Here is a 13988-nt window from a genome sequence, read left to right on the forward strand (position 1 = left end):
AAAAAAAAAAAAAAATTAGCTGGGCGTGGTGGCGGGTGCCTGTAATCCCAGCTACTTGGGAGGCTGAGGTAAGAGAATCGCTTGAACCTGGGAGGCAGAGTTTGCCATGAGCTGAGATCATGCAATTGCACTCCAGCCCGGGCAACAGTGCGAGACTCTGTCTCAAAAAAAAAAGAAGTCAATGGGCTGGGCATGGTGGCTTGATGCCGATAATTCCAGCGCTTTGGGAGGATGAGATGGTACATCCCTTGAGCCCAGAAGTTTGAGACCAGCCTGGGCAATATGGCAAAACCCCACCTCTACCAAAAAAAAAATTAGTGGAGCTTGGTGGCATGCACCTGTAGTCAGTCCCAGCTACTTGCGAGGCTGAGGTGGCAGGATCGCTTGAGCCCAGGAGGTGGAGGTTGCAGTGAGCTGAGACCACGCCACTGCACTCCAGCCTAAGCGACAAAGGTAGACCCTGTCTCACAAAAAAATAAAATAAGTTAATAGATCAGAGTTTTCACTGTTATTAAAATGTAAATTTTACAGAATTATTTTTGTACAAACAAAGCACATCTAATCACTGTCATTGAACGATAAATCACCCACAGTTCCAGCCATAGAGAACTCCATGTCTAATGAGAGACAGAATTATATGTTGCATGATGGGGTCATGTGAAAAGCACAAACATCTAAGTCAAAGGATTTGAGTATGAATTCTGGCGCTAGCATTTACTAGTGTTCTACCTTAGGCATTCCTCATCTTTCGTTTCCTCAGCTGTAAAGTTGGAACTGGCTGCTACCTTGCTGAATTGTTTTAAGGATTCAAGATCATGTAAACACCTAGCACACACAGTACTTGGATTTTTAAAACTGACTAAATGATAGCTGTAATTATTATCTTTATAATTAACTGTGTGATAAGTGTTTTAATAGATGTATAGTCTGTTTATAAAATGCTGTAAATGAACAAAGAACCAGGAGCCTTTAATTCTCATTTTCAGCAGATGCCAGATACCTATCTTCAAGATATTATTTTAATCATCCATAAGGTTTCAGTGGATGGAAAAGGAGAGAAAGACAACCCAGAGGGAGGAGATACCATAAATTAAAAAAGCGTGGTTTATTGTGGGCATAGTATAGAGTACAGTATGTTGATAGTACAGCTGTGTAGCACAGGATACATGGGGATATGGATGGCAGAAAACCTGGCTGGTATAGATGTAGATATTCAATATGTTCTTTTGTCTGCTCAATTAAATTCGTTTCAAGGTAGCTCTGATGAAGATCACAGTTTAACAAACATTTTAATGAGATATTTAAAGTATCATTAATTTCAATGCTTCTTACCATTTCTGTCATAGCCATAAACATTTAGAATTAGTAGTACTATCTTATGTTAAGATTACCCGGCCAGGCACGGTGGCTCACACCTATAATCCCAGCACCCTGGGAAGCTGAGGCAGTAGGATCGCTTGAGGCCGAGAGTTCAAGACCAGCCTGGACAACATAGCAAGACCCCATCTCTACAAGAATAAATAAGCAAAATTAGCTGGGCATGGTGGTACATGCCTATAGTCTCAACTACTTGGGAGGCTAAGGTAGGAGGATTGTTTGTGCCCAAGAGTTGAAGGCTGTAGTGAGTCATGATCATACCACTGCACTCCAGCCTGGGCAACAGAGTCAGACCCTTTCTCTTTAAAAAAAAAAGTACTTTTTATGCATTTTCATTTAATTTGCACAATTCAGCCTATGCCCAGAGACAGTTTTTCTCCCTGATTAACAATAAATTAATAATGTAAACAAGACCAAGAACTAAGTTATAAAAGGTTATTAGGACATTCAGCTCTCATGTACAAATAGCGACTAATCACAAACATGCCTGGTTTTCTTGAAGACAGATGGGAAGGACCTATAACTTTATATATAATATATTCATCTGAGTCCCAAAGCGGCATTTCACTTATACCACTGTGCAGCACAGATTGGTCATCTCAGTTGGTGGGAACGATTGAACAACAGCCTGTTGTAGACCCTAATGTGCTGTATATTATTTGGGCTCTAAGATAAGCTGTAACAGAGGCCAAAAACTACAGTGGTTCAAACTAGGTATGTGTGTATCCTCTTCACATGACAGTGCCCAGGTAAGTGGGCCATCCAGCATGAGAGGGAGCACAGCTTCTTGAGGTCAGCCTAGCACCCATGTTCCTTCTGTCTTGCTGCTCTCCAATCCCTCTGAATGGTCTCATCTGCATGATCAAAGCTGGCTCACACCACCATGCTGAAGTTCTAGCCTGCGGAAAAAAGAAAGAGTAAAAGGGAACACACACCCAGGCATTTTAAGGATGAGAAGGGGAAACAACAAACATCATTCTGCTCACATCCCATTGCAGAAACCCAATCACAACATCACACCTGGCTTCTACGGAGGCAGAAGTCTGTAGTCGGGTGCCTAGCTAACATTAAGGCCTATCTGTTGCTAAAAGGAAGGGAGACTGCGTGATGGGGGTCAGTGAGCAGCCTCAGCCATGATCCGTAGTGTCCAAACGAATGAGAAGGAGACTTTTATTTTGCAGCTTTAAAAATGGATTTTTCTGTCTCAAAACATGAAAAATAGAACTTCGTTGTTTTATTTTGAGTCTCCTACTAGGGTACCTTGTTTGTAACCTTAATATATCCTTTTGTCATCATAGGAGGCTGAGCCAGAGGCCCACGTCTGAAGAATTAGAGCAAAGAAACATCCTAAAACGTGAGTATTCTACACTATAGAATGATTCCTTGTGTAATCATTAGCAAGCTGCCTCTACAGATGATGCATTTATCAGTAAGAAACCATTATATATTCATTTACTCATGAAGGACTGAAACGGTCCATTTATGTTACATTTACATGTAATTGTTTATATATTTTTTTAATTTCTTGAATTATGTATTTTATTTTATGGCTTTGAGCCTTATATCCACCCCTCCCCAGACCAGAGTCACGGTCAGAACAATTGTGTTTAAGAAAGATGAAATATATTCCATGTATTCTTTCACCCACATATTAAACAGAAAAAGAATGCTCTAGTCTTCCTGCAAATAAATGTCAAAGTAGGGGCCAAAAGAATCTGCAAAGAAATAAATCAAACATTCCTATATTATTATTAATAACATAGTTTGTTGCTAGTTTAACAAATGACTCAAAACAAAATTTTCAATCCATTTCTTTTCCTATGTTGTGATTCCTTCTTGAGTTGCTTATGTCTCAGCACTAAAAAGTTCTCCATTCATCTTCCTGTTTTTCCCTCTGTTCCCTCTGACTTTAGTTTTCACACATCCCTGCAGTAGTATTTATTGGAGTTAGTATGTTAAAGCTGGAAAACTAGTAGAAATGAAGTTTCTCATGCTACTGTCTGTCGAGGTGGTCAGACACGGCAGTGAGTTGAGAAACAGATATTTTTAAACTGAGCCTAGCTGTAGTTTTATATATTGTTAACCCGTTTTCAAAAGATCTTTTTATTGCGTGAAATATCAAAGAACATGGTTAAAACTCCGGATAGTACTGCAATAATAATGACCCATGGTGTGCGGGAAATCCTTGTCAACCAGGCTTTTTGAGTTATCTTGGCCTGCCAGAAGACCCCTCCTCTTCAATCCAAGTTACTTTCTTTCCTTTAGGAAAAAAAGTTTTTAGTAGCATATTGTATTACAGTTGTTAGTGTGAAATCAATTCAACAACGAATATGAACTACCATCCACCCAGTCTATGGGATCACTTTCTTCAAAATACTTTTTTCTGGCTTTTTTGGAACATAACTAGAATACAGTCCCAAGAAGAACTTAAGTGGCTACAAATGTACAGAAAAGCCAATTTGGAGGAGGAAAAATTTGTGGTTAGAAAAGAAGGAAAATTTTATGCTTTTGCTTTTCTGAGGAAGAGTAGAAGCAGCATCTAATTTTGATAATAAACCAGAAAGATTCATTGCTTTCCATGATAGGTTCCTGGGAAATACTTGTTTTATTAAGTTTTAAGCAAGCTCAAATGCAGACCCTAAGCTCCTAAAAACCATGGAGATTATGTCTTGCTGGATGCCTGATCCAATACCTAGAAACAAAAAAAAAAAAGGAAGACCTGTTTTTAGGTAAATATTTCTTGATCCTGTGAGATTAACAGTGCCAAACCACACTGGAATTTAGTTATTTGAGGAACTGTTTCATGGATCTAGAAACTTATTACACATTGATCTTAAGTGTTGCATTGGCCTTTATATCTTGTTTTCCTGGAAGAAAGAGTGAGCGAGACACTTCAGATTTGACTCCAGCCTTTTTTCCCTTCCTTCTAAGTTCACCTAAGCATGTTTATTTCTGGAAACGGAGACATATTTCCAGTCTGGAGAGGCTGGTAAGTTGGCTTATGATCTCCTGACCCAGTATTGTACAGCCAAGGAAAGCAGAAGAAAACTGGGGGAGGTCATCTTTCCCTGAGCAGTCACAGGAAGCTGAACGGCCTAACTTACACTCCACTCAGCCCGTTTGCCTCTTTCTTGGTTCTTCCACATAGATTGCTCTTTTGTTTGTTTGTTTGTATGTTTCATCTCCAGCTTTTGTTCAAGAATAGTAGAAAAGTGTGTGGTACAGTGTGGTTTTTAAGGACACTTACTTTAACTAGGTCATCTTTTTTTTTTTTTTTTTTTTTCTGAGATGGAGACTCACTCTGTTGCCCAGGCTGGAGTGCAGAGACGCAAGCTCGGCTCACCGCAACCTCCGCCTCCTGGGTTCAAGTGATTCTTCTGCCTCAGCCACCCGGAGTAGCTGGGACTGCAGGCATGCACCACCACACCTGGCTAATTTTGTATTTTTAGTAGAGATGGTGTATTGCTATGTTGGCCAGGCTGGTCTCAAACTCCTGACCTTGTGATCTGCCCGCCTCGGCCTCCCAAAGTGCTGGGATGATAGACATGAGCCACTGTCCCAGCCCTAACTAGATCATCTTTTCTTGACAAACTAGAAAACTAATTCACAGAATAAAACAGTCAACAATTTTTAGAGCCCTTGAGTTTAATAAACATGAGTCAGATGCAAATAAATGCCATTAGCTTTCATTGGTGACCACAAGAAAAATGATATTTCTTAGTGTCATGCCCCATACCACCCCCTTACTTAATGTCTTTCCTAATTATTTTGGTGACACTAGAACTTTAAAATATATATATATATATATATATATATATATATATATATAATATTTAGTCATGCATTTTAGAACCAGTTCCTACAAACTGATAAAATAAAAAGCAACTTTTGGTACTTAAAAGTAAACTTTTGCTAATCAAGAAAGGTGATGTATTTAGCTAAGAATGTAATTCTAGCTATATCTTCTATAGAGAAAAATATATTAGGACATTGAATTCTGCATGTATTTTTCCCCAATATTTTATTATGGAAATTTTTAAACACGAAGAAAAGTTGAAGGACTTTTACAGTAAATCCCCCTATATCTACCATCTATAGTCTATCATTAACATCTTGCTTTATGACATATCTGTGCATCTGTTGATCCAGCTTTTTTAAACACACTTCAAGTTTATGCATGTTTTTTTAATGTCTTAAAAACACCCACATGAGGCCAGGTAAGGTGGCTTATCCATGCAATCTCCAAGCCCTGGGAGGCCAAGGCAGGAGAATTGCTTGAGGCCGGGAGTTTGAGACCCGCCTGGGCAATATAGTGAGATCTCATCTCCACCAAAAATTGGAAAAAAAAAAAAATCTACATGGAAACATGTAAAAAGTAAAAAGAGAAACAAACCCACAACAAATTTTGGCTTTTTGAACCCATTTTATCTGAATTAACAACCCAAGAATATAATATTCCAGTTGCTGGTACTTTTGTACTTTTCTTTCTTCTCCTTTTAGCTCATCCACAAAATTATCTGGGTAGCACTGCTCACCAGGCGAGTTTCCTGCAGTACCCGTTGATGTTTAACCACATTTTTTATTTGTTTATTTATGGAAAACGCCTCCTGCGGCTTGTCAGAAATATTCGCCCGTCTCTACTCTGATGAGAGTCACTGAGAGCAAGATTTGTCAATGAACCACCTCACTTCCTTCATGAATATCCCTCCAGCCTGTTTAAATTGACCAGAAGATTTACATTCTACTTTATAATTAGTCCTTTAGTGAATCAAAAATGAAGGAAGCATACAAAAAACTTGGTGAATTTTTAAATTCTGAGTTTAAGGTTTAATCTTGGCTTTATGACAGATTTTACAATGACTGTTAAATAAGATTCAGAGAAGCTGGCATGGTAGTTCATGCTGGTAATCCCAGCTACTTGGGAGGCTAAGGCAGGAGGATCACTTGGGGCCTGGAGATAAGACCAGCCTGGGCAACACAGGGAGAGCCCATCTCTACAAAATAAAAATAAAGATTCAGGCCAGGCGCTGTGGCTCATGCCTGTAATACCAGCCTTTTGGGAGGCTGAGGCGGGCGGATCACAAGGTCAGGAGATTGAGACCATCCTGACTAATGTGATGAAACCCCATCTCTACTAAAAATATAAAAAATTAGCTGGGTCTGGTGGTAGGTGCCTGTAGTGTGAGCTACTTGGGAGACTGAGGCAGGAGAATCTCTTGAACCCAGGAGGCAGAGGTTGCAGTGGGCCAAGATCATGCCACTGCACTCCAGCCTGGGTGACAGAGCAAGACTGTATCTCAAAAAAAAACAAGTAAATAAAAATAAAAATGAGGATTCAGAGGAACAGTCATGTTGGCTTCCCTCTACCTCTCACCCTCCTCCTCTAACTTCACTAAAAGTACAACTTCAAACATGGAAAATGTAAAGAAGTCAGTTCCTGACGTCAAAAATGAATTCAGTTCTCTAACTGCAGTTGGCCTGTCTCTTTTCAGACATCACTGTTACCTAGTAGCACTACTTGTACAATATGCTTAATAAGGCAAAACTTTCTAATATTCCCTTGAAGGAAATGTCATTTTTGCATATCTATTGAAGACTGGAGTATTCGTTGGCTTTGGGATATATTATAGCCAATATTTTCATCTTTGAAAAGTACCTTAAAAATATAGCATAAACACTGCATAAGAATTGACAAAAATGTTTTAAGAATTATATTTTCCCAGCCAAGTCAGGCAGATCACCTGAGATCAGGAGTTCGAGACCAGCCTGACCAACATGGTGAAACCCCATCTGTACTAAAAATATAAAAAATTATCTGGACATGATGGCATGCACGTGTAATCCCAGCTACTAGGGAGGCTGAGGCAGGAGACTCACTTGAACCTGAGAGATGGAGGTTGCAGTGAGCCGAGATCCACTGCACTCTAGCCTGGGCAACAAAGCAAGATTCTGTCTCAAAAAATATACAAAAATAAATAAATAATACAAATAAAACCACATGGCAACATTAACAGATAAAAAAAAAAAAAAAAATTACATTTTCCTTAAATGTCATCAATATCACTAACAATATCATCCATTTTTATCAACAATATCAACAATTTTATTTTTATTTTCACTATCACATCGCCTTGTAAAGCCCTGGTTTGAATCACAGGAACCACAGTGTGATGTTTGTTTATTATGTATTTTGAAAATTCACAAGCTTCATCCAACTCATATGAGGTAATTCTTGAACCTAAGTATGCATTTTTAAGGATATGAAAGGGTATATATTTTGAGAAGCAATTAAAAACCTACAGTACTTTCACAGGAACAAATGTAAATTATAACAAAATTTGTTTGACTGGCACAAAATGACAGGATATTAACTCGTTTCTTGTCTTGTGGGTGATTACAGTTTATGTTCACTCTTTGTCTAATCACCTTCTTTCTTATGCATTCAAGTTATTATTTCAGAAGAACACAAAATCTTTTCCCCGTTCAGAGAAGGAAAACTGATAGAGAATTTAACCTGTTCAACTAACAAATATGCATGTTACAAATATTGAATACTGATATTTTATTTACAATAAGAATAGTCTTAGTTGTAAGAAGTCTATTTGAATTTTAAAATAAATATATTTCATACCTGTCATGGATTTTAAAAAAATTTTTAACTCAAGCCGGGAGGCAGAGGTTACAGTGAGCCAAGACCATGCCACCACCCCAAAAAATAAAATAAAATAAAAGTAAATAAACAGAAGAAGTTTTCTTTTTTCAACCTTTTGGTCAAATCTTTATGCAATGTGATTTTCCTTCAAAAGAGTTCATAATAGCACTTTCTAAAACATAGTCTATCATAAGCATCAGTATCCAAGAAGCAAAATGTATGCTCGCTGATAGAACAGATGATGAGCTAAAGGAAGCAACAGAGAGAAGTTCCTCTAGTAAGCAACAAACAGCAAAACCTGAAGGGTGTTTATTTCTTTAAAAATTTTGGACATTTTTCTTTAAATCCCATCTGTTGGGCAGCATAAAATTGTACTACTTGGTGAATCACTAGAGAAAGAGAAGACTTTGGAAAGGCAAAGTCACAAGAAAATAAATAATTTCCACCCACAGTACATCATAACCTCATTTAGAACATTCTGGTTTGAAAGCAAAGTCCAAGGAAATGCTTACATTCTGCTTCTATGGAAACCAAGGAAGACAGATCAAATATTTTGGTTGGATTTGAATGGAAATCAGCAGCTCAGACATGCATCGGATGGTTCTAATTTGCTCTTTTAATATGTCTCAGATTTTCACATGAAGGCCAGATTCAGAAGTAAATTTTTATCTGAATTCTGGTAAATTGTGCTTATAAGCTCATGAGATGATCAGCAATAGAGGGCTTTCATTAGAACATGGACATTCCTGGTTTTTTTTTTTTTTAAGCATAGAACAAGACATTTAAAATGTTTAAAATTAGTAAACAAGTCCTACAAAAAAAAAAAAAAACATATGCATATATACGTGTGTGTGTGGGTATGTGTGTGTATAAGATGATCAACCTTTCTACAAAATCTTTTGACAACTTGTTAATGATGTTGGTGTCGTATTTGATCATTATTTGTTAGAGTCACATGATTGTGGCCTGATATATTTTTCTGATTATAAAATCATCCATAGTAACTGTCACTATGACTTTCCCCCTTTAATAAACAGAAAAGAATGAAGAAGAGGAACAAGAAGCAAAAATGGAACTTAAACGCAGACTCAGCAGAAAGGTGATGAAATCGTGACTATTAGTGAACATACGTGTTTTGAGACATACTTTGTGTTTTTTAAAAATACAAATCTTCTTTCTATATGTAAATCAGATGTTTAGGAATAATTGCTCCTATTAGTCTGTAATTGTAAATATCAAAATCACCAGCCTGGACAACATGGTGAAACCCTATCTCTACAAAAACTACAAAAATTAGCCAGCTTGGTGGCACATGACTGTAGTTCTAGCTACTCAGGAGGCTGAGGTGGGAAGACTGCTTTCAGACCTGGAGGCGGAGGTTGCTGTGACCTGATGTGCCACTGCACTCCGGGCTGGGAGATACAGTGAGACTCTGTCTCCAAAAAAAAAAAAAATCAATATAAATGCACATGCTATAAATGATGTTTATAATTGTATGTTGTATAAATTTTGATAAATTAACAATCAAGGGTTTTAAAATTACATTTACGCTATGAAAATATGTACTCTGTATGAAAATTTTTAAAGCTACAAAAAAAAGAAAAATAAAAAATTATATGTCTTTCATTCAGAGATGGCCATTATTAACATTTCAATGCATATATTTCTATTTTTAAAAATTGTTTTGAGCCAGGTGCAGTAGCACGCACGTGTAGTGCCGGCTACTTGGAAGCTGAGGCAGGAGGATTGCTCGAGCCCAGGAGTTCAAGACCAGCCTGGGCGACATAGCTCAACCTTGTTTCCCAAAAATAATAATAATAATTAATTAAAAAGAATGCAGTATACCAAAAATGAGGCAAAAAAAAAAGAAAATTAATTAAAAATTAATCTCATTTGATTAGAACAAAGAAAAAAAAGCAAAAGAAAAAAAAGAAGTGAAAAAAGTTTTTAATTATAGTAAAATTATAGTAAAAATTATTCCTTAAAATGCTTGCACTTTCCATTTAGTGTTGGAAATATTAAATAAATAAATAAAAATAAATTAAATAAATAAATATTTTGTTACTCCTGAAGATTTCCCACTATTCCATCAGAGCTGGGTAACTAATTTATAATGTGAACTTGATCATCCAGCCTGCCTGCTACAATGTTACTCAGATTGACAAATGTCTTACCTCCCAAACTCAGACAATTGTTGCCACGTATCTATGAATATATAAATCTGATGTTAGGGCCATCACTTTGTTCTGTGTTAAAATAATAATAGCCTTTGGAAAAATTAAGCACCATCAGCGTTTATATTTCATTATAAATCCTAATAGCTCTTCAGACATACCTTTTGCACCTAAAAAAGGATAAAGTGACTAAAACGTGACCTCTCCATGAAGTGCGACCTGACCCACATTTTCATGGGCTGGCCAGGGAGTCTGCAACAGAAGCATGTAGGTGTAGGTCAGCCTGTAGCACTGGTAGCTACCTCGTGATTGGCACAGTCCTGAAGACAAGACTGGATGGAGAATTTCTAACCTTTGTTGCCATTGGCCACTTTCCTTCTAGCCAGTCCTCAGGAGCAACGGCTTCTCTCCCTCCTTGTTTCCGTCTGCCCCAAAGTGGCAACAAGAAGCTAGCGATATAGATTGGGCAGCAACTACAGTGTAACAGATCATTAGATTATTCTCTCTCTTGTCCATTGCCTACCAGGGCTCTATGAAGATAAAGGGAGCCACAGTTGGGACATTCCAGCTCAAACGGGCTCAGGGTATGGGTCTAGGCCTTCTAAAAGTCCTTGAGTGCTTTGAATATTCGAATATTGGCTTAGTTCAGGAGGAAATTGACAGGAAAGGGCTGTTAATGACTACAGGATGTAGACCCAGTGCAAAATAAGGAATATTTCTGGACAGATGCAGTGGCTTATACCTGAAACCCCAGCACTTTGGGAGGCTGAGATGGGATAATTGCTTCAGCCCAGGAGTTCAAGACCAGCATGGGCAACATAGAGAGATCCCCACTTTGTTTAAATAAATAAATAAGCGATATCTCCAAAGTGGACCGCTTAGATGATGAGTAGTCTGGCTGTATACAGAGTACATATAAGAGAAAAGATATGAAAATGGGCCCCATGGCTAACATAGAGGTCTAAGTCTACCTCTCTGGAGATAACTATGATACCACCCAACTAAGAAAGGGCAAAAAGAGAGTGAACCTCAGTAGCAGAGAGTAGATGATGCATGTTTACCAGGGGCCAACTTTCTTTCACCTGTTAGAATCATTTCAGTCTTATTCTTGAGTTTGAGAACGGACTCAGAGGGAAAAGCAATACAGTTACAAATTTGAATTTGACAAAGACCGCAAAAAAGAACCCAAGTTGTTAGAAGTATCTTTAAGGTTGGAGTTGATTTTAAGCAGTGATGGCCTCAAGGAAGTACAGTTCTCCATCAACTCTCCTGTCCCCATTCTTGTACATTGGCTTTTCTGGCCGAGGGCATGTGTCCAATTGGGGCCTTATCCTTATTATGAATATCTTAAGGACAGCGGTGCTATAGGCGTACCCCTTATTGGACCCTTTCTATGTCATAACTTTGTGCATTTCTGAATGTATGGGCTTAATATTATAGGAACAGGTTTTTATTTCCATTTCTAAAAATTCCGTGACTTTTGTCTTGCTAATTCAATCACCAAACCAGCCATTCCTTATCTGGGTTACTATTGTGTCTGTGCATTGCATGTTCCTTGCGTCAGGGATGACAGAACTTTATCACAGTGCCAGGCAAGTTGGGGGAAGCAGCATAATGCAGGTGCTTGCCAAAGATTGTGACCTACCTAAAATGATGATTTTTTTATAGTCTCAAAAATTAGGGCACACTGCTTTCTAGTTCTCATTAAAAATTCCCAGGATGCTGTTGCCTTTTTTTCTTTTTTTTTTTTTTTTTTTGTTAACCTGAAAGTGACCTTATTTAACCATAACTTTGAAGCGTTCTCTATAGAAAACTTGCCACCATGCGGCTGTAAGTGGTTTACTGAACTCTGCCCTTTTCCTTGTCCTCCTGCAGCTCAGCCTGAGACCCACGGTGGCAGAGCTACAAGCTCGAAGGATCCTGCGATTTAACGAGTACGTGGAAGTCACGGATTCTCCCGACTATGACCGCCGAGCAGACAAGCCCTGGGCCAGGTTAACACCGGCAGACAAGGCAAGAATCCCAGTGGCTTTTGTGTTGATTGTATTGCTTTTCTGGAAGCTCCAATACCCACATTCCTCCTACTTAAGTCATCCTAGGGGATGAGAACTTACAAAATAGTACAACAGTTTCCTGCCTCTGATTATTTAAGCCACTTAAGTAATAAATTTAATGATATCAATATAGTTCTTTCAACTAAGTCTCAGAGAAAAGTAGTTCTTATTTATGATATAACCTACTGCTTTTATACCTAGATGGGGAGGGCTTTCTCACATCTAGGATTTATCCTTCCTTTAGAAAATATAACTTACACAACTTGCCATTTTAAAGGGATATATTAACAATAGAAAGGTTTGATCTTTGTCAAGTCTGGCACACTTTTAATAGAAATGACAAGACAGCAAATAGTTTCGGCTGTGTGGGCCATAGAATCTTTGCTGCAGCTGCCCAGTTCTGCCACTGTAGCATGAAAACAGCCACAGACAATGTGTAATTGAATGGATATGTATATGTTCCAATAAAACTTTATCTGCAAAAACAGATGGTGGGCCAGATTTGGCCTGCAAGTCATGATTTACCAACCCCTAATCTAAATCATTGCACACAATTCATGAAAAATGAAATATACAGTGGGTCCTATCAATGTTGAAAGACTTTTGCTTTATGAGTACCATGATTCCATAGGCAAATATTTGTGCCAACCATTTTTAAATTGTTCTAATTTTTCTCTCTTAGAAAAATCTGGTATTGAATAAACTCATGCTATACCCAGTCTTTTTTTTTTTAATTGTAAGTACTTTTGCTTAAACATGCAGCATCTTAGCTAAAATTAGGCATTTAATCACATGGAATCACATTCTGTGCTGACTCTTTTTAGTAGGAAGCTTCATGATTTAAAGTACCTACTATGTATCAAGCACATGTTGGAGATATAGATTCGGAAATCCTTAGCTCGTAAGTAGACATGAAAAGTAAGAAGGAACAAGATCACAAAGGAAGAATGTTCAAAACAAGAATAAAAGAGAAGGAGGCTGAGAAAAGCACTCCAGGGACTTTTTAGGAAGAAGCAGCAGAAGAATACTGAGAAGAAACATCTGTGGCGTGGGGAAAGAGGAGACTGGTAGCACAGCAGCCTAGAAGGACTGTGTCAGGGAGGACGGCCACGTGTGTGCAGTGACATGGTGAGAGGTAGCATTTTGGTGGCCTGAAAGGTGGAAGCCTGTGGTGGAAACAAGGGATCAAACACAATCCTGAGAATTTGGGCTCTGAAGGGTAGCAGTATGATAAGGCAGTCGTTCAACATATGGCTGGTAATGGTGAAGGTTCATGAGTTTGGGTGCATAAATTTGGAAGCTGAGATAGGGTATCAAAGGAGTGATATTTTTTTAATTTATGGGAAATACTTGAGCAATTCTTTATGCTGTGGAGGAGTCAAAAGAAAGGGAGAGGTTGAACATATAGGAGGAAAAGTCAGTAACTGATAGAGTGGGCAAAACCATGGAGTAGGAGGTCTGTACTCACGGGGAAGAGGCAAAGAGCAGTCCCTTGAGGACGGGAGGGAGAGCCCTGGCTGAGGAAGCTACGAAGTCATAGCTCATTGTGCTTTTACTCATTATGAATGAGGTTGAGCATATTTTCATATGCCTGTTGGGTATTTGGATTCCACTCCACTGAAGTGCCTTTTGCCCATTTTCTTTTGGATTGTCAATTTCTTCTGATTCATAGGAATTATTCATATATTCCAGTGATATATATATATATATATATATATATATATATATATA

The 13988-nt window shown here is 38.2% G+C and overlaps 1 protein-coding gene across 1 annotated transcript in view; it reads left to right on the forward strand.

Annotated features, from left to right (window-relative positions):
• The window catches only part of PHACTR2 (phosphatase and actin regulator 2), a 57153-nt gene that overhangs the window by 18324 nt on the left and 24841 nt on the right, over positions 1 to 13988 (forward strand). The window contains exons 5-7 of the mRNA XM_017517744.2: positions 2676 to 2731; positions 9067 to 9128; positions 12079 to 12216. Of these exons, the coding sequence (XP_017373233.1) occupies positions 2676 to 2731; positions 9067 to 9128; positions 12079 to 12216 (256 nt within the window). The remainder of the gene's footprint in view (positions 1 to 2675; positions 2732 to 9066; positions 9129 to 12078; positions 12217 to 13988) is intronic.

The sequence above is a fragment of the Cebus imitator genome, unplaced genomic scaffold (genome assembly GCF_001604975.1).
Source record: "Cebus imitator isolate Cc_AM_T3 unplaced genomic scaffold, Cebus_imitator-1.0 Scaffold642, whole genome shotgun sequence".
Taxonomy (NCBI): domain Eukaryota; kingdom Metazoa; phylum Chordata; class Mammalia; order Primates; family Cebidae; genus Cebus; species Cebus imitator.